This window comes from Numida meleagris, chromosome 16, assembly GCF_002078875.1.
Source record: "Numida meleagris isolate 19003 breed g44 Domestic line chromosome 16, NumMel1.0, whole genome shotgun sequence".
Lineage (NCBI taxonomy): Eukaryota > Metazoa > Chordata > Aves > Galliformes > Numididae > Numida > Numida meleagris.
In genome coordinates, this window is record NC_034424.1 from 5,041,415 (window position 1) to 5,062,714 (window position 21,300).

Sequence of the window (21,300 nt, forward strand, 5' to 3'; positions counted from 1 at the left end):
TGACGTAACGACGCGCGCGGTAACCGACTCGCGCGGCAGCCATGTTGGGGAAGGGCACGGAGGGGCCGTGGGCGGAGCGGGGCGCGGGCTAGCGGCATCGGGCGCTTCGACTGCGTTTTGCGGGTGGGCCGCGGGTGCGGCGAGGCAGGGCCGGTGTGGCGTTTGCGGCGGGGGTTTCTCCTTTCCCCGTTGCTGTTCCCGCGCTGAGTCCCGTCGCGCCGCCGGGGACACGAGCGCAGGCACGGGCGGGGGCGCCAGGAGTTAAGATGGCGGCGGGCGGAGGGCCGCGCTGTGTAGGCGGGAGCGGAGCTGAGGGAGAAATGTGCTCGTGTCAGGCCTGGTGCTCCGGCTCCCTTCCTCGTTACGGGCGTTGTTCTTGTGAGGGAACCGCGGTAGTTAGCAGTGTGCGAGTCCAGCCGGTAGCTGAAGGAGCCCAGCCGCGCGGAGCGTGGCGGGAAGCAGCCGTGTGCCGCCGGAACAACGCATTGTCCCGTGTGGAGATGCGGCAGCGAGAAATTCGTTCCTTAATCGATGAAATAAATATTTAACAACGCTATCCAAACACTGCATGTCTTACGTTTTAAAACTTTTTTCTACGTGACATTGCGGGAAACAGGGGTGTTTGTGTTTGCGTTGTGCTGACTTAATGGTGTGAAATGCCCGGGAGCAGTGTGTGCCTCTTGTAAGAAGTTCTTCAGGCTTAAAATGAAGGTTTGTCGTCCATCTTCAGGCTTCACTAAATTAATTGGTATGATTAGAGCTGCCGAGGCACGGTACTGTGTGGTAGGAGACCAAATATTACAGATGTGAGTTCATGTACAGTCCATGTCCCAGTAAAAACGTGAAGCACAGTCTGTGATTTCAAAACTTTACAGAGGGAATTTGAAGATAAAAGTTCATGGGTTTTTGTGGTGGTGGTTTTTTTGGTGGTTGTTGTTGTTGTTGTTGTTTGAGATTAGAATGTGAAATAAGAACACATGAAACAGACCAAAAATATATTAACATACTCTCATCAAAGTTACTGCAATGGCAGTATGCATTCCTCCACAATATGCTGCATGGCTGCGCTTCTTTGAAGATGAGAAATAAGCACATAACTCCAGAAGATGACTCTTCTGAACTGACTGTGGTTTAACTCTTCTTTATTCCAGTATCTCTGATTTGCTGGAGCTGTAATATAGAACAGTGTTTCAGTGAATCTTATCTTGCTTTTTCTTTCTGGCCTGGCAGTATCAGACACGTAGATGCTCTGATGTGGTCTCACTATCCTGGAAATCGGGTGAAATCGTGGATGACTGGGGGAGGGTTCTTACCTGCCCCAGGCTATGAAGGCTCTCTAAAGTGGCTGGAACTAACACAGTGCTCATCTGTGCTTTCTCTTCTTTGTGTTGCATGAGATAAAGTATTAGTAAGTTGTCACTTTTGCATAATGGGGCAAATCAGCATCAGAAAACAAGAATAAGAGAAGACCGAAGTGAAAACTAGGAAGAAACACTGGAGGAGAAAGTAGCTGGAAAAAAAAAAAAAGGCACGCATGCTTTGTTGTACAATTTCTATAACTTGGTACAAACCAAATATTTTCTGCTACGTCTCAGGACAAATTCACCCACTAGTGGGTGCAGCAGCCGCCTTCTGCTTGCAATAAATGAAACAATTGAGCTCTGCTGAGGCTCCAGATAGTGGAAACAGCAGGCTACCCAAAATAGAGACAGTTGAGCCTTCCCTGTTCACCTTTCCCCCATTCCCTCCACCACAAACAGATGCAAGTGAGGATGAAGAAAACAACACACATAGCTCAAACAAGAATAGAGTGGCCATGAGAAAGATCTTTTGGGACTTAGACTGGCAGCAAGAAGCTTGAAACTGGAGCAAAAATGCTGCCTTTTACTGCTTGATGGGTTCTGTTCAGAGAACATAACTCCTCGTGTATTTTTATGTATTAAAAAAAAAAACCAAACAACAAAACTTCAAATAATAACAAGGGCTTGTACCAAAGAAACATACCACTCCAGAGAGCAGTTGTCTCCCCAGGCAGTATAACCATCAAGCCCTAATTCTGTTTCCCTGATTGTTCACTACTGGATTGCATAGCATCACAAATTTGGTTTGGCTGAAGCCTGGGTATTTGTCTATATTGCCTCTGAATGCAACATAATTAAACTGGCTTTATGCTGGTATTTCTTGCTTGGTATCCATGTACAGGCATTACCTGATCAGTTACTTCTATACTGCTGGTTTTGAACCAGGTCTAGAGCGTCATTTGCTTTACAGTGAGGTTGTTTGCTCTACTGATCTAGAGGGTAGTGCTGGTGAGGCTCTGAGGTTGCATTAAATGAGGATATCCCTGGAGAAAAATAATCAGGACCATACAAGTGTGAAGGCAAGAAGACAAATAAGCAGGTATGACCCACAAGGAAAACGACTGGAACATCCCGACATCTGTAGCATTATTTGAAAGGACGCTCTTCTGTCTTCACCAGTAGCTTGGTGTACCCCATTCAGGAAAGCTTTTAACAACAGCTGCATCCTATTGTGCTGCTGGTGGTGGTGATCGTGGAGTTTAGATGCAAGACCAGTACGTAATGAGCTGACTGAAGTCTGTTTATCTGCAGTGTTAGCAGTGATACTCCTCATTTTGTACTTCCAAAAACATCACAAACATCTATTTTACCCTTGCCAAAGTTCTGTGAGGCCGTGAGTTACCAGTGCTGTTATTTTTAACAGTGGGCATTTGAGGTGTAAGTGCTGTAAGTAACACCATGCTGGAAATGCATGGCAGAAGGAAAAACAGGACCCAAGTTCCTAAATTAGAGCTCTGTTTCAAATGTATTTGATATATACTTTGTGGATGCGTTGCTAACGTACAGATCTTATTTCTTTTGGGTTTGAAATCTGTTAAAAAACCAGGTGTTCAAACGTTCACTAACCTCATGGAAGCCAAGGTCACCACAGCTGTACTGCATTAGGAACACAGCATCTGTGCAGCCAGCTCGATGTTCAGCAGCTTAACGAGGGCTCAGGTCCGTGCGTGGATTCCACGTGTGTAACCTCAGGCTGCATGAGTCTTCCAGCCATCACTTCTCCAGGTTCATTCATAAGGGGCTCGTACGTTTTTCTCCAACTTCTGACCTCGTTTTTCCCCGTCGCTCTGCCCAAATTCCCTCTGCAAATGCGATCCTCTTTTTAATTTGAAAATCATACTTGAAATTTTGGCAGAAAATACGTTGGCTCATTTCTGAAGCTCTGTTGCACATACATGCATTATATGTTATAAAAATAATCCATCTCCGTTAGTCATAGATCTGTTAGGGTTTGTACAATAAGGGGGAGGGTCCCTTTTAAACCTTATTATAGGTAGGATTTCTTGCACAGTACAGGTACTGCATGTCCCATAGCCATTCCCACATTGATAATAAGAGACTTAAGTCAAACGTGACACAAATGGGAAGGAGCAGAGGGAAAGCTTGCTTTGTTGCAGGTGGCAGCTTCCACAGGAGTGCAGAGACTCCACGCAGGCAGATTCTGAATGGCAAGGAAGAGCTGGCACAGGGCCAGGAGCCATGGCATATCAAAAGAGGCATCCATGAAAGGCTTGGGATCCCAGTTCCTGGCTGTCATGGTGCTCTGAGCGCGGTGGCAGCTGGGATCCTCTGCTTTGGACAGAGGGAAGATACTGTCAGCGATGTGATTGGCAGCATCTCTCTCCTTTTAGGCACAGCATCCCCTCATTCCTGCTGAGTTTATATCAGCATGCCCACCATCTAATCTCAGAAATAAATGTACAATTTAGCATGCCACCCTTAAAAGGTAGCTGACCCGTTGCAGTGCTGACAGCATGGAAGAAAACACTGAGATCTGTTAAATTAATTCCGTATTCACCATATGTGACTAAATATTATTTATCTGCTCTGTGTATCAATTTATCAACTCATGCTATGTCTACAGTATCTCAAACAGCTGTTCAAATTTGAACTGTTATATATATATATAAAGCACCTGAATATCTCAAAAAGCATTGCAGATAGGTATTACTCGTCCAAATAGGATTGGCTATCCTTTGCAGAAGTGTTTCTAAAAGGCTGTTCTGAAATAGGCAGTTACATTCTACTGAGTCCTATCAATTTTATATTTATGTAAAGCAAGCGGAATTTGTGTGATAGCTCTTGACTGCTCTTCAGAAAGCAAGATATTTAATTTCAAGCATGCTGCATATCTTGCTCTGAAAGTAATGCCTCCTGTTTATTTCCATGGAAACTACAACAGATATGAAGAGCACAATAACACGAGTTGATAAAGCAAATTCTCAGCTACAAAATGCCATCTTTCTACACAATCACCACCATTAGCTGTGCATTTCTGCCAGTGATGAGCAGGAGACTGCATGCCACGCTCATACAAATCTGCACCAGCAGAGGTGCCTCAGTGTCACTGTTGCCACTGCTGAAACGCACTACCTGCCCCTCGCTGTGCTGACACCCACGAGTTGGTCTCTACCAGCATTCAGCAAACACTGATGAATGTCAGTGGGTGTCATTTTTTCCACACGGAGGAATTCAGTTCCATAGCTTTACTCCATCCGCGCTTCCATGTCAGACGCTGCTCTGTCAGACTGCCCCTGTGCTGCCATCTGTCACGGGGCAGCAAAATGGAACGGGTTATTGGCAGGAAGGTTCAGCCTCTACTGCCATCCCACCAACATCCGCCTCTGACGTTGTGGGCCAATGTCATAAAATAGGAGGCATTACTTTTGGAGCATCTCTTGTACTTTTGTTTATTAATTAGGATTTATGTAAACACCAAATGATCACTACGTCATAGGTTTACTGAGACATTGCTATGTGATCTAGGAGTGGAGAATAAACCCATGTTCCTAATGAATTTAGCAAATACAGTAGAAAAGACGGTCCCGTTTGCAAGGACTACTTTTGTTAATGTAAGCTTTACCTCCATTTAAAGAGTTTGCATATTGTCAGTTTAGCTAGAACAGCAAAATCATCTCACACCTGGTGCTACAGGCACTATCTGAAACAGCGAATGAGAATATCCCATTTTGATTCCTGTTATCCCACGTATAGCCAGGAGCCCAAAGGGTCCTGCAGCACGCCATACAAACACAGATAGCTCCACACAACTATGCACTGCCGAAAATCTCCTCAAAAGTACAAAAGTGCCTCCAAGATTGAGCAGGCAGACAATTTGCTATGTCACCATTCAGTGTTTCTACTGCTGCAAAAAATGCAAAGTGATCTGTAATGACCAGGTTTCTTACCTTCTCTAGAAGATCACATCTTTATATCCTTTAGGAGAGTGAATGGTATGGGGATGTAACAGAATGAACTACAAACACAGCCAGTTTGTTTAACTTTTTTGTTAGCGTGCGTGTAGGGTTCTGATCCTGGTCTAACTTAAAGAAAAAAAGAGGAAGAACATGACAAAGCAGAGCCCAAAAAGGCATGAATGTGGCTCTCTGTGGAAAAGCGTGAAAGACAATTGTACCCATTACATGCTGGGTTTGGAACTCCGTGTAGCCTAAGCCTATTGAAATATATATTTGTAAGTGGGAGTGGTGGGGAGGGAGGATGCATTGGAATGAGGCCTGGAGCTGAAATGCTGTTGCAAAGGCAGTAGGAGGAGAGAAGGCTATAAAATGGCTGCAGTCATCACATTTAAATAGGTCCGGAAATGTCTTAATGCCAAATGGTGACACCTTCCATTCCTGTTTTTCTTTTGTCCTTAGTTTTCCATTTAAGCAATTCAAACTTTTCCTATTTATGTTACAGTTTATGGAAGCTGGGTCATCTAAAGGCTTTTTGATTTTGCTCTGTCCTATCCTGACAAACTCCTGCTCACTCAACCTTTATATATTATACCTTTAATAACCAATACGACTGCATCCATATGAAAAAAAAAAAAGAATCCCACACAACAGTTTTCTTAGCATCACCATGGCCTGAGAGAACTTGCTGCAGTGACAGGAGGCAATTTATAAAGAATTAACTCTGACAGTCACTTTTTACAGCTGATTTTCAAAGATCTGGGCACTAAAGAAGTGTTAATGAGGGTACTGAGGCTTCATAATTAATTATATTAGCATCTCTTTGTTGCTCTCTAGAACAGTAGTGCCTGGTTGACATTTCAATAGGAGTCTGCTAGTATTCTTTGTTATTATCCACGAGTACAGTTATACCTTAGCTCCCAGAGGGCAATGTTGCATGTAAATGCCCCTGTGAATTGCAAGAGTCTTTGGATCTCAGTAAAAGCCCTTGAAGGAGACCCTGCTGGATACTGAATGGATGTCAGTAAAATTTCTCTAGTCTGGAGTCTCTCTTCAGATATGGACTCTCCACCCCTTTCATTTCTCCCTTCCCCCTTCCTTTCCACTGTGCGGGTCCTTCTCACAAGGCTTAAGAACAGCACTTTCTGAATCTTTAGTTCCAAACCTCTAAAGGAAGGAATACTGACCTGAACGAAACAGTGAACAGAGAACAGAACAGTCCTCAGAAAATAGGGAATATTTTTCACACGCTTGAGTTTTCATTGCAATAAAACCAGCGCTACCAGAAGGAATCCCAGAAGTGGTGAGTCAGATAATAGACGTACGGCTGCGGTGGGAGGGAAACGGTCTCTACTTTGTTTTACATCCCCCCCCCAGCTTTCTTTGTAAAGGCAGATGAAATTATTTTCCAGTCATGCCACTGCAAAAGCAAACACAGAGTTTAAAGGTTATTTCCTTTGTGTGTTTTCAAGAGTCGTTATTTTTGAATCTGAAAGGGGAAGGATGCTTTTTGGCAATGATGTCAAATTCTACACTGAAAGCTTCTACTGTATCACCTGAAGTTCTCTTATTTTGTGCATTGATAGCCCACTTGCTCGTGTTAATTTAAACAAAACTAACAACAATGTGTTTTTTTCACACCAGTTGAATTGCAGCCTTGCCACGGTAAGGCTAAGCTAGGGCACACTTTGACAAACACCTCTTCTACGTCAGCGAGATCGATGCAACCTGTTCCTCACCCTTTCCCCATTCATTCCTGCAGAGATGCGACCTTGCTTCTTGTGGCATTCTTTGTGCATCTGCAGCAGGGAACAGATTGGGGCAGTAGTCTGAGTTAAAAATAAATGTTTTTCTGAGGACTATTTTTTAATTAAAATCAGGTTCCCGATTCAGTTTAACATGAGGCTGCACAAAAATGGCACTGGCACAATCCAGGGCCAGCACGATGGGGAAGAGAGGAGGAATGTGGGGGGGGGGGAATGTATAAGCAGGACCCTGCAGCAGAAAAATGAGTTAAACCACGTCCTCAAAGACTTCACATTCTTCCCAGCCAGAGCCACCTCTTTGCTTTGTGTTCAGACAGCACCTTGCGCGAAGGGACTGCAGTCGCAGAACTCTCGGGACTCTCAGAGCCATTGTAATACCAAAAAATAATAAGCGTTCCTACAGACTGACACAATTAACCAAATTCCACTTGCAGATCTTCATTGTTGGCAACTCGAGCAGCATTTTATGTAGCTGAAGCTGGAGCCTAGCTCTATTCCTGTGCTCTGTCTCTGGCTCTAATGAGGGATAGCTGAATAACTGTGGCATTTCGTTAATCAATACAAGAATTAGTTTTCTCACAGAGTTTTTATATTTAGCTAGATTTTTTAATGAGTTTTGGCATTCTCAGATGAAAAGAATAATGTGTACAATGTATGATTATAGCAAAAACCGTATATGACATCTCTACATATTTTCCTCCTTTTTGTTTCACCTCTTCTGTCACTGCACTCCTACAGCAAACTCAAGACGTGCTGCGAATGTCTGAGTAACACCAGCTTGAAACGGAAGAATTGTAAATCACATACTCACTCTTCCCTGAGCGATATTCTGTGTATTTACTTTAATCTGATATTTCCTGGATAGAAACAGAGGTTACTTCCCCTGAGAGTTCAAGTATCGATAGCGCTCTCCGTAACAAGGGAAGTCTTTCATGATTCCCACAAAAACAGCGGCCGCTGGGTAGCAAGACAATGGATGGGATACACTGTGTAAAACTGGAGTCTTTGCAGCTCTTCCTGAGGGGCCAAATCTTGAAGTAACTCAACTTTGTTTAGGATTCAGCAAGAATTTTCCTTGCATAGCCCTAAGGAGGTGATAAGTAAGAGTTTCAAGAATTGGCCATAGTTAAAATAATGGAAAGCAAATGTTTATGAATTCTGTTCATGGTCCTTCTTAATTTTCCAAATAAGTGGAAAAGTGAGAGACGATTATCCAAAGCTCTCTGAAGGAAAACCTACAGAAGAACAAAGTACAGTTTTATGAGCCCTCAACATTGCTCTATCCCTACTGCTTAGATATCCCAAACCATTGATTCAGCTTTCATACAAGTTTAATGGTTCGCAACCCTGCCCACAGCAGGGTGCTGGAACTAGATGATCCCTGAGGTTCCCTTCCAACCCAGGGCATTCTATGATTTGAGTACTTCTGATCCAGATCTACTGCGACTATTTAGAAGGACTTTATCTAGTGCTGGATCTTCTGCCCCAGCTGCAAGGAAATTAGTCCTTCTCAGGACGGAGCAGAAAGCAAAGGCAAGAAGCTATTTCCCCTGTTTATTATTTCAGGGCCTTCTATGCTAAAATGTAGTTGGCACAGCTATCCCAGAGTAACTCCCAGTATTAATATTGCAGTATTTTAGTCTGAAAGAGTCCCTATTAGTGATCGATTGTTTGAGCTAGGAATACCTACTGTGAGTGGTCAGTTTGTCCAACAGCTTCCATTTAGAGCTTCCATTACACAGGAGTGTATGTAGTAAAAGAGCCTCAAACATAAACACCAAACCATCCACAACAGGTATTAATGAATGATCTGATTATTTCAAATAAATATCATGTTTTCCAGACATTTTCTGTGAAAACATTCTAGCTGTACTGAGCTTAGCTGAAGGCTCCCATAGCCTCGACACAGGACGGACTGGCCCTAATTCTGTCCCACAAAACTAGTAATTGTGTATCCCTACCAAAAGGACTTGACAATCTGCAGGTGTGAATGCATCAGGGAAATCTAAGTATCCTGCAGGCACTGCAAATAGTGAAGAACCACTCTGGCATATGCCAATACATGTTTTCGAACAAGTCTTTTGTACATTCCAGATCCCATCTTGAACTATGAACTCCTCAGGCTAGAGGAGATGGATATCCACATCTGGAAGTGGCAGTAGCACATCTGGACAGGTAGATATGTAAATAGTTTTGCTTTTACAAGCTGCAGTTCAGTAGTGCTAGATTAATAACAGCATCTAGGTGTGCGTCTGTTGGTACAGTCAATAATCACAGACACAGTGCTCTGTGATAATGCTGATGTCTGGAGTAAAAAATGTAAATGAAAGTCAAGATGGGCAGGAAACTCCACCATTCAAAGGTCTCTTTGGATAGGGACTCTTAATTTCACAATTCCAAGTGTAACTCTAAGAGAATCTTCCAATAAGCATTTTCCCCTCATGTTCTGGAAGGAACTGATCATTTCAGCTCCCTGCACTACTCACAACTCTTCACCTTATGTGAAAGAAACAAACAAAACATTCTTAAGTACCCACAGATCTGAAGAGCCTACATCTCATGTTCAGAAGTGTCTTAGGTTTCATTGACTTCGAATTTTTATTTTAAGATTTTTCAAAACATTTTGGCTGCCTCTTTGTCTCTAGTATCTGGGAATGAGAGAGTGTTACACGACCATCCAGCTCTTCCTAAATTACAGGCAAGCACTCTGGTAAATTAAAAATGTTGGTACAGGAAAAAATAAAAATCAAGTTTAGCAACTACTTCTAGTAGGAACATGGCCAAAAATTAAGGGAAAAAAATCCAAACGGAATCATTGGATTTATTCAATGATATAACATTACTCACTCTGTTGTCTGTGCTACTGAAGCACCATCCTGCTTCAAAGGCAGTAATTAATCCGGCAATATTTTCATCTGAGGGTTCTGACTGCAACAACTGTGAGGACACGTGGAAGATTCTTCCATCATTATCTAACCACTCCGTGCTAATGTGAGCGCCGGCTGGGAAGGTCTGTGACTAGTGGAGATGAATAAACAGTTGGAGGGGAGGTATTTGCCTGTTTAATATATGTGCCAAACTGTCTTTCCAGGGTCATGGAGACTCGGCAATTCCTGGGGGCTGTCAAACTGATTACACGCAGCAAAGCAGCCAGTGTGTCTCTGCCTGCTGCTTAGAGTAAGCACTGATATGTCAGTCAGACTTTACTATCAAGTACGAGCTTATGTGCGCTTGAAATGTTGTTCAGCTTTCAACTCATGGGTGTATTCAGTCATTTAAAAGCTTTCATACACCCTAAAAAAAAATTTATATTGCACTGCAAGGGGGATCTTTATTCCAAACACTGAGCCCGAGCCTGCAAGGTTTTTGGTGGAAGACCAGGCTCCCAGTGTAGATGTACAATTGTAAAGTGTTTGGTTGTATTTCAGCTGTGGTAAAATGATCCTTGTTTTCTATCTCCATACAGTAATTTCTGTGAGATTCTTTCGGATGGAGGGCTATAAAAATATAAGTTGCTATTAATCACGCTGACTTGCATGATTTTATGTATGCCCATTCTGTATAGCAGGCATAGTTAACAGGAAATGTATTCTTCATTTTTTCACACACCATTACACTGTATTTGTGAGGATTTAGCACATTTTCTGGTTTTACTTGCCAAATCAAGGGTCCGTGTTTAATAGGTACAGCTGATGGTACAAAAACTAGGCATGGTTACCAATGATGTCTCTGTCTTGTAGTAATATACCTACCTAAAGAAAGAAATATTGGGAGATCTGAACTTTTGCATTAGAGGAGATGGTCTTTTTGAATAGGCCCTGTTTATTCCGTTCTTGAGAACAACGTGCAACTACCACTACACTCTATGTAAACTGTAAGGCCATTAATCATTATCAGGTGCTGCCAACACCCCCCCAGACGTTCAAATATACAGAGGAAAACGAACACAAGTTTCCTTCACTTATCTGACAGTCACTGCCACCCTGAAGGCTGTGAAGGTCTAACTTCTTTACTTGACAACACCGGAGTACTCGTGCACTCAGTTGGGAAGATAGCACAGACAGTCCAGTTTTGCAACTTCAACCATACAAACTGAAGTTCAGAGAAGAGGAAACTGTAATACCAGTGGAAAACAGCTACTTGTGGTATAGGCAGCAGAGATACTTGGATGGTGTCATTCAGGAAAAAGTGTTACTTGTCTGTTATATTTGATGTAATATATACATATATAGGAGAAGGCGAGAGGAGGAGGACACCATGTTCTCTAAATGCATTAACACATCTCCTATTTCACAGGATTGTAACCGTACATTTTAACCCCTCAATAGTTATTCAAGGACTGAAACTGCCCTAGGTGTTAATTACGGATAATGAAAAACATTAGATAGCAGTGAAGGAAAGTGACTGAATATTTATCAATTATAAAAGGTTTTTCTAAGGGGGTTGTTTGTTTTTAGTGTTATCATGAATATTAAGCATAGTCTTATGTCTGAACATCGCATGTAATTTCTGGAAAAGCTTGTGTAACAGCAGATAACTCATGTAACAAGGCTTTCTATCGCCTGGATGCCATTTTCCTTCCTTTTTAATGAAACTACGTGGGCTTTCGGATCCCCACAAAGAGGAACAGTTTCAGACTGAGCTGAGAATTGTGCTACTTGCTTTTTCACAAATACTTGAGTCATGTTCCTCCTGAGCACACATGTTGACAATGCAGGAAGAACAAAGAGTAAATCAATTCAGCTGCAAAAGCCGCTAGGTGCTCGGCTCTCATCCTTCCTTCTCAACAACTACTCTAACTCAGTGGCTTCGTTTTATTTCATTACGTCTCTATAAAGCAATGAAGGGAGTGCAGAGAAGGCATCATTCTGTGAGTTGCTGTCAAACTGTTTGAACCCAGCCCCAGAAGCATGTAAGCACCTGTTGTTGAGAGACCTTTGATGAATTATACCCAAAAGTCAGACTAAGGATGAACTGAAAGTGAGGTTCTCCTTTGAAAAGCAGAAAAGACAGGCTGTAAAAGCAACTGGTCAGTTTGGGTGAAAGGGTATACATCAATGGAACCCACAAATCACACTTCAGGAATACATAACTGCTTTATGTGCGGAAGTAGTAGGGAGTAAGCATATGCCCCTTTGATCATCACAGAACTAGCTTTCAATTATATGGCCTACATTTTCAAATTGCGGACCTTGAAAGACCAATCCATAGAACAGAATAGTATATTACAAGTGATTAAAGAGAAAAAAAGGAAACATATTCAGTTGCATAGTGAAGAGATTAAAAGAAAACAGAAGAAAGAAAATCACGCTGCACACTTGAGCTTACCTTACCTTGTCTGAATGTGGAAACATCCATATTAATTGATCGTGGGTGATGCAGACAGAGCATGAGAGAAGCGTTGCTGCTGTGCTGGGCATCAGGAACGCCTTGAGACATCCCTCTAGGGGCAAAGTCGATCATCTTGCATTATAAAGTTGTGATGATTTGCTTAGCTGTTGTGTCCAGCATGGGTGGCAGCTCTCCTGTTTGCATGGGGAAGCAGAGTGCAAACTGTGGTTGTGCCACAGCAGTTGTGGGTGGCAGTGGGAGCAGAGCTGGCAGGAAGTGACAGCGAGGAATACAAAAGAAAAAAACATTGGGATTTGGAAGCAACAGGTGGGAAGAGGAATCGAGATACTACAGTGGGGCCTCTGAGGAGGCAGGAGCTGATTCAGGCCTTGCTGGATAAGTACATTGGAAGGGCAACTTGAGGAGGAGGCAAAGAAAGGAAACAGAGGCAGGGAGAATGTGAGAATGTTGTGTGACTGGAAAGCAAACCACAAAGGGCAAGTTTCTACTTCATCAAAGCTGTGTCTGTTTCTTAGCTCGATCTGCATCGTAATATTCATTTGAAAGTGCTGTGCTGCATTTTTGTTAGAGTGGCTCAGCTGTTACTTTAAGAGCAAAACAGAGCTCACTGTAGCTAGGAGGCTGCACTGAGCTCTTCCACAACAGGTGGAAAGGGACAAAAACGGTTATTTAAAGTCTGCTTGCCCTGGTTGCAGTGGCAGGTGTGCTGGCAGGCGCTGGGGCTCAGTGACCTTCTAGGGCTGTGCTCCCACACCAACAGAGTGGGCTGGATGTGACTGACAGGGCCCCTGTGCCCTCGGAACATAACATCTGAAGTTCTCTGAGTCATATTCCAGCTAGAGGCAGCAGCGCAGAGGCAGCGGCAGCCACGTCCGCAGGGCCACCCCTCAGGCAGCACAGGAGATGCCGGTGCTGGGCCAGCAGGGCCACCTCAGGTAGTGAGGCTGCTCGGGGCGGCTGTGTGTTAGGATCACGGGTCCCAAACCCTCAGACACGTTTCCCCTGGGGGAACCTCCGCCAGCCCCCTCGAGACGACGGGATCACCCCGCCACGGACGGCGCTTCCACACGGGGCGGGGGCTGCACTAAGGGGACGCGCGCGCGCTTCGAGCGCAGCGCTCACAGTGAAGGTGCGCGGCCACGTGCGCCTGGTGGCGGCAACGGCAGCGCGCACGCATGCGCGCATCGCCCCCCGCCGCTCCTCACACGCACACCTGCGCGCGCCGCCGCCCTTCACCCCCCCCCGTCTCCCTCCCTCCTTCCCCTCTCCCGCCTCTCGCGCCGTCCTCTGTGTCTCCGCACCGAGCCCCGCCCCACGAGAGCGCCTGGCGCGGCCAATGGGCGCCCAGCATGGGGTGGTCGATGGGGGGCGGGGCTTGGGAGGAGCCTCTCTGCGGCTGCGCGCGTGCCGCCCGCGGCGGGAGGCGGTCTCCGCGTTTGCGCGTAGCGGCGCGCTCGTCCTCTCTGGAGGAGCGGAGCGGCGTGCGCCTGCGCCCTTTGCCGCCCGCTGCCCAGCGCCCGGGAGGGGGGCTCGGTGCGCCTGCGCGCTGCGGCCTACGTTCCCCCCGTGCCCCGGAGGGGGGGGTTGCTGCGCATGCGCTCCGCGCCGCCCGCCCCTCGCCAGCAGCAGCAGCAGGAGGAGGTGGAGGAGGAGGCGGTGGCGGCGATTCTGGCTGAGGGGAGCGTGAGGCAGTGCGAGCGCCGCTGCCGCCCCCTGTGATCCGGGAGCCCCAGGTCCGGGCGGAGGAGGCGGCGGAGGGCGGCAGAGCGGCGGCGGCGGCGGCAGCAGCAGCACAGCGGCAGCAGGAGGAGTCTGCGCGCGGCCCCCCCTCCCTCAGCCCCGCTACAGCCCCCTCCCTCCCTGCGCGCTCCGCTCCGCACCACCACCATGTCGGCGCCGGCGGCCAAAGTCAGTAAGAAGGAGCTCAACTCCAACCACGATGGGGCCGACGAGACCTCAGGTGAGGCCGCGCCGGGGGCGGGAAGGGAATGGCGGCCTCCGGCTCGCACCGCGCCGCACCGACCGCCATTTTCCCCAAGCACACGGGCCGCGGCCGGGCCGGAGGCGGGAAGAGCGCGGGGCCGGCCGGGCGGATGTGCAGGCCCCGGCGGCGGCAGGAGGAGGCCATGTTAGCGCCCTTTTGTCTCCGCTCCCGGCCCGGCCTCCTTCCCCACGGGCGCAGGCGGGGCCGGGCGGGGGGCGCTGCGGCCTCGGCGGAGCAGCGGGACCCCCCCCGCCCCCCCGCTCTCCCCCCCTCCCGGAGCAGCATCCGCGGAGCCTCATTGTGCTCCGCCGCCATGATGCTCGGCCGCCTCCCGCTCTCGGCGGCGCCGCCGCCGCCGCGTGGTGCTGCTCCGCCGCGCGGGGATGGAGCGGCGCCGCCGCGGGGCCACGCGGTGCTCGGCCGAGCGAACCGCCCGCGCCTCCCCACGTGCGATCGCGGCGGCGGCTCCGCGCTTTTTAAAGGTCGCCGCCGCGCCGCGGGTTTCCTCCCGTTTGCCGCCTCCGGGGGAAGGGCGCAGCGCTCTCCTTCCTCCGCGCCCGCTGCGGTCACACACGTGCTCCCCGCAGCGCGACCGGGCTCCTTCGGGGAGAGCTGTCCCGGCGGCCGCGCCGTGCGGGGGCTGAGCCGTGCGGGGAGCCCCGAGCGCTCCGCGCCGCGCCGGCCCCTTCCCGCTGCAGCTCATTCATCCCCCGGCCCGATAGGTAAACAGGCGGCCTTTAACCGAGAGTTTTGCCGGCCGCGTCCGAGGGGACGTAGCGATGAGAAAATAGCCGGCAAAGCGCGACTTCGGAGTTCTGTCCTTGTAACTAGCCCATCCGATGTGCTTTTCGGTTTTTAGAAGGTGGCGCGTTGTTAGCTGGGCTATTTTCATTGATATTTCTGTCTCCTCCGAATTACTTAATGTGTATTCCTTGAAATCTGTTGGTTTTAGGCTTCCAACTTCTTAGTGAAATTGTTAGTAATCTCTCATGATTCGCTTACTATCTACATTGATTTGTAAAACCGTATAGAGGAACTTGAGCTGTGATCTTTGGAGGTAAACTTGTAAGGAGTCCCATTTTTGCAAACTTTTTGGCACTTCAGCAATACTTCGCCATGAAGTCGGTGAAACTTGAAGGCCTGGTAATGCTGAAGGCGCCAAATAGAAATACCTGTATTTCTACAGTAGGTCACTGGAAAAGGTCTTAAGTGAAAACGCCAAGTGGTTCCTCAGGTTCAAGAATTGAGGGATTTTGATGCATTTTCATTTATTTTTCAGAAAAAGAGCAACAGGAAGCAATTGAACACATTGATGAAGTACAGAATGAAATAGACAGGTAAAGATCAAAAAGCATTCGTTTTTCTTTAGCAGAAAGTAAAAGATTTCCAAAAATGAAAATGTTTAGTGAAGTGCTTGGCAGTAGTTCTCAGTCTCTTCAAATTCCCCCATAGTGCACGCTGTGTTCTGACCTGACCAGGTTTAAGAATTGTTTGTGTATGACCAAAATTCTGAAGAAGTATCCTGATTTCTTGCTTAACGGTTTTTAACTAAAAATACAGAAAGTTGAGTTTATATTTTTAAATTCACGGTGATAGTTTTGGTTAGAGGTTTATTTCTTACTGCTTTTCCCAGGTAACGTGTGTGCCGTTTTGCAAAAGTGTTCTCATGCCTTTAAGCAGTGAAAAGATAGCTTTATTACAAATAGTTTTTTTTATACATCTGTGTGTTTGTAGAGTAACAGGTAGAAAACATCACTGAAACTTTAGTCTAATTTCCCCAAGCAGCGGGTGCTCTGTCAGTATTGGCCTGGGTCTCATCTCCGTGCACGCTGTCCTGCAAAGCGTGCAGGTGACTACTGAGGCTCTGGCCCTGCGGAACAGTCGTGGTATCAGGGCTCTATCTTTTACCAAGCCAATTAAGTGTTGTGTCTTAAGACTTTACTGATGTGGGGTACAAAGTTGCTTTGCTATAGTCATGCTTACCTGCCCCGAAATTATAAAGGGCGGGTGATAGTGTTACACATTGTACATCAACAGGTGTCTTGCAAACAAAACGTTTAAGATGTTAAATACTACTTTGCATTGCGTAAATAGGGGTCTGCCCCTCGTGTAATATTGCAAAGCGTTAAAATGCGTTTAGAACGCTTTATTAAGATGTGTGTGATTGCTTCTGGTGGGGTGTTTCTTACCAGTGGTTGCAGGTTCGGGCCTCTGTTGGAGCTCCTGACTAGTTTAATTAACTCTTGTTCAGTTTGTAGCTAACTGCTGATGATACGTCTTTAAGTTTTCTCTTGTGAGGTTAGCGTGGCTCTTTCTGTTACAGACTGAATGAACAAGCCAGTGAGGAAATTTTGAAAGTAGAACAGAAATACAACAAACTCCGCCAACCATTCTTCCAGAAGAGGTCAGAATTGATCGCCAAAATCCCAAATTTCTGGGTAACAACATTTGTCAACCACCCGCAAGGTATACTGCTAATAGCCCTCTGTTTCCATAAATTCAATGTTTCCTTGCTTGTAATGTGAGGCTCTTGCAGTTCTGAGCGTTTTCTAGGAATGTTACTGGGTGTACATTTACACAGAAGCCTGCTTCGTATGCAAACACTTTTTTTTGTCACAGGGTACATTTTATAAGCTTTTTTAGCTCTTGTGTTTGTCGACCAAAGGAACATCTTGATCACTAGAATTCCATGGCAATTTTCTTCCTGTATTTTAAATAAGTTTCATGCTTGCCTCAAATAATTGGCCTTGTTAAAGAAAATACAGCTGCTAATAGTCTGTTCTCTGGCTTCTGCCCCCAAAAATGGGCCACAAGGAGCTGGCTCGGACAAATGCGTTGCTTTTCAAATCATATGCAGTGTAAATTTCCTATATTTCATGTCTGAGACATATGTTTAACAGCTTTGTTAACTTGGGATTCCTAATTCTCCCTTAGTATCTGCACTGCTGGGAGAAGAAGATGAGGAGGCACTGCATTATTTGACCAGAGTCGAGGTGACAGAATTTGAAGACATCAAATCAGGTTACAGAATAGATTTTGTAAGTACTTGGAGTACTCCTTTGCTTGCGACTTTGCTTTTTTGAGTGTAATTGTGTATGGGGTTGTAGTTTGTAACTTAATCTTTTTAGTTGTCTATTTAGTACCAGATTTGAGTTGGCATGTATATGATTACTTTCTGTGCATTCTAACTCTTTGCTTTCAACTCTGCAGTATTTTGATGAGAATCCATACTTTGAAAATAAAGTTCTCTCCAAAGAGTTTCACCTGAATGAAAGTGGAGACCCATCTTCAAAATCAACTGAGATCAAATGGAAATCTGGAAAGGTGTGTATCTGTGCAGCTGGGAGAGGCAGTTGCTGCTGTATGTGATACCATCCTTTTCGTTTGTGTTCCTTTTACTTTTTTTCATAATTGTGGCTGTCTCTTCCCCTCTCCACCCGTTTTCCTCTTTTCTATAGATGTAGTTCTTGCTTTACGTTTACATGGAGATATGCAGTTAATGCAGTTGAACTATTGTACAAAAATTACAGTTTTAGTACAAAGTAGCTGAACGGTCTTTAAAATATACCACAAAATTGATGTGAATTCTGGTATTGTTCTTTATTAAATAATATAAGCCTATAAATGTTACGATTCTATCAAGAAAACAGACATTGGAAGTTTTGAATTATCTTATAACCCAAGAAAGAATGGATTAAATACAGGATAGCTGCATTCTTTTCAAACTTAGGAATCGGGTTGTTGCAAACTTATGAAACTTCTGGGCTAACGTGGTGGATGTATGTTTTAGTGGCGAGTGCGTTTTTATTTTCTTACCACAAAGAATGGCCTGAAGGCTTCAAAGCAGAGAGTGTTAAGATAAGAACATCAGGCAGGTCTTCATCTCAGTGTTAAGACAGAGCTTCGAAGCGTGGAGACAGAATGTTTCTTAAACTGTGTGTTTATGTTGGAGGTGTAGCATTTAGCTACAGTCACAGCGACTCTAGAGTAGTATTAAGCTATTTTAAGTTTGGCATTTCAGTAAACACTTGTTTACTTCCCGTGACAGGGAGGCATAAAGGAAATGCAAGTTCTTGTGTCTCCACAGCGTGTCAGTGGAAGTCATTAAAAGAAGCGAGTAGGCCTGCTGCCGAGTGGTATCTTTTGCTATGAATCCTTTAGGTTCCAAACGTTTATTTTAAGGTTTTTCCCTGAAAGATTGAATAAATGACATATTTTGGTTGTTTAGATGAGTATGTTTCTAAATTGTGGTTATGTTTTACTTTGGGGGGGGAGTGGGAGAGGGGAACACACACAAAAAAGTGTAAAAATGTATTTAGAGAACTTCTTAATTTTGTTTTCAGGACCTGACAAAACGTTCAAGCCAGACACAGAACAAAGCCAGTAGGAAGAGGCAGCATGAAGAGCCAGAAAGTTTCTTTACCTGGTTCACTGACCACTCTGATGCAGGTGCTGATGAACTAGGAGAAGTCATCAAGGATGACATCTGGCCCAATCCATTACAGTACTACTTGGTAAGAAGGGCGCTGTGCTATTGATGGATACCTGCAGAAGCGCTGTGCAGGTAAAAGTGAATTTGATCACTGTAGTTATTGTATGTGTCTTTAAGGTTCCTGATATGGATGATGAAGAAGGGGAGGGAGAGGAAGATGATGATGATGATGAAGAGGAAGAAGGATTGGAGGATATTGATGAAGAAGGAGATGAAGATGAGGGAGAAGAAGATGAAGATGATGATGAGGGAGAGGAAGGAGAGGTGAGCACTCTTAGCCCTGACCTGTTTTCTAGCTCTGGTCTATGAGAATCAAATCAGTTTAATAGAGGGACCTTCTTGTGAGTATACTGAGCCATTGGTATAAAGGTAGTTATCTGTACAAACGTTGACAAAGTTTTAGGAGAGAAGCAGAACTATTAGTGCTTTAACTTACAGAGTGATTTCAGTGTAGTGGTAAGTATGTTTGTGTATCATGGTGTAACATGGTTTTAGTAAACCTGTAAGGAAAGTGCTCTAGATGAATTAGGATATTAGTATGTGCTCTAGCTTAATAAAATTATTAATTAGTGAGCAGTATAACAAAACTTGTAAATAGCTTTTGTTGGTGCATCCAGTTCTGTGATCCTCCCACCTGTTGGTTCATTTTGACTTATCGGCATCTTAGCTAAGACTCTTTGAGCTCAGGAATTAAGTTTTGCTTAGGAGCAAGGGGGGCTCCAGAGACAGCATTCATGGTGCTGGGAAGTTGAACCTGAGTGAGTGTTTCTGGTTACTGAGGCAGGAGGACCATTGTGGGTACCAGACACTGTATGCTGAGTAATGGGCTGTAACCTAGAATATTAGCATCTGAAAGTTGAAGAATGTTATTCTTCTGAGTTAAAAAGGAAACACAAAAACAATTCATTCACTTTCTAAAGAATGAATATTAGTGATTCTAAGTCGTGGTAACTTCTTCAAAACTTTTTTTTTCTTTGGGATGCACCGTACTGACCGTAGATGCGTAACTCACGACAAGTGTCACTGTCAGTGAAGAGGGACAGATCATGGTGCAGAGTGCTATGAGTATTGCTGTAGGACTGTAGTCTCTGGGGTAGCAGAACATTCTGGTTACTGCGTTTTAAAGTTCATGCTATCTGGAGTTTAGTGATTGGAGTTTTTTAATTGTTGTTTGTCTTTCAACAGGAGGATGAAGGAGAAGATGACTAATTGAACACTGATGGATTCCAAATTCCCTTTTTACCTTTTTAATTTTTTCTCCAGTCCCTGGGAGCAAGTTGCTGTCTTTTTTTTCTTGTGCTCAGTCTCCTTGTTCTCTTGAGGTCTCTTTTTCTCTCCTCTACACCATGGTTCAAAATTTAATTTGGGGAAAATACCTTGAGCAGAATACAGTGGAAAAGAATCTACCGGTTTCTGTTTCAAGTTCATTTTTATCCCTTTCTGTCTCAAAACAAAAACTGTTTATGGAATCAACACACCATGTTCTGTGGGAAAAAAGAAAACCTTCTGCTCCCTTCACTCTGCTGGAAGCTGAAGAGTGCTAGGCCCCTGTGTAGTAGTGCATAGAATCTAGCTTTTTTCCTTCTTTCTCTGTATATTGGGCTCAGAGAATACACTGTGTCTCTATGTGAATATGGACAGTTAGCATTTACCAACATGTATCTGTCTACTTTCTCTTGTTTAAAAAAAAAAAAGAAAAAGCTAAAAAAAAAAAATGGGGTTATAGAAGGTCAGCCTGGGGTGGGTTTCAGATGTGTGGGTGGGGTAAGTGGGCATTTTGACAACATGGCTTCTTCTCCTTTGGCATGTTTAATTGTGATGTTTAACAAACATCCTTGCAGTTTAAGATGACACTTTTAAAATAAAATCTTCTCCTAATGATGACTTTGAGCCCTGCCACTTGATGGAGAATCAGCAGAACCTGTAGGATCTTATTTGGAATTGACATTCTCTATTGTAATTTTGTTCTTGTTTATTTTTAAATTCTTTTTTTTTTTTTTTTGTTTCACTGGAAAGGAAAGAAAGATGCTCAGTTTTAAACGTTAAAGTGTACAAGTTGCTTTGTTACAATAAAACTAAATGTGTACACAAAGGGACTGGTTGGTCTTCACTGAAAGAAACAGTTGTAATATTCTGTTTTGGACTTGCACATAGTTTCTTGGCATTTTTGGGGGCATTTGGTCAGTACTTATGTAGTGCAATGCAACCTTGTGGTTCTGTGGACTGATAATCAGTTCATTTAGGTTCCATGATTTCAGTACTAGGAAAGTGCTTCATCTGGCAGTTATTGCTGTGCACTCCGTTTCTTGAACTATGTGACAGTCGTAAGACGAGGCTGTAGGTGCACATGACTTGTATGAAGATAGAAGTGTATATTCACGTTCTGCAAAAAGAAAAACCACTTGACTCTTAGTTTTTTAGTAGTAACTTG

The 21,300-nt window shown here is 44.8% G+C and overlaps 1 protein-coding gene across 2 annotated transcripts; it reads left to right on the forward strand.

Moving 5' to 3' along the window:
* SET (SET nuclear proto-oncogene) lies at window positions 13,947-20,961 on the forward strand. Of its 2 annotated transcripts, none has more exons than XM_021414365.1 (8): window positions 13,947-14,353; window positions 15,657-15,714; window positions 16,701-16,843; window positions 17,312-17,415; window positions 17,588-17,701; window positions 18,721-18,891; window positions 18,967-19,133; window positions 20,055-20,961. In XM_021414365.1, the coding sequence occupies exons 1-8, from the start codon at window positions 14,281-14,283 to the stop codon at window positions 20,080-20,082; spliced, it is 858 nt and encodes a 285-aa protein (XP_021270040.1). In that variant the 5' UTR covers window positions 13,947-14,280; the 3' UTR covers window positions 20,083-20,961. The 2 variants fall into 2 exon arrangements, with proteins under 2 accessions (XP_021270040.1, XP_021270041.1); XM_021414366.1 differs by having other exon boundaries at window positions 13,961-14,353; window positions 18,987-19,133.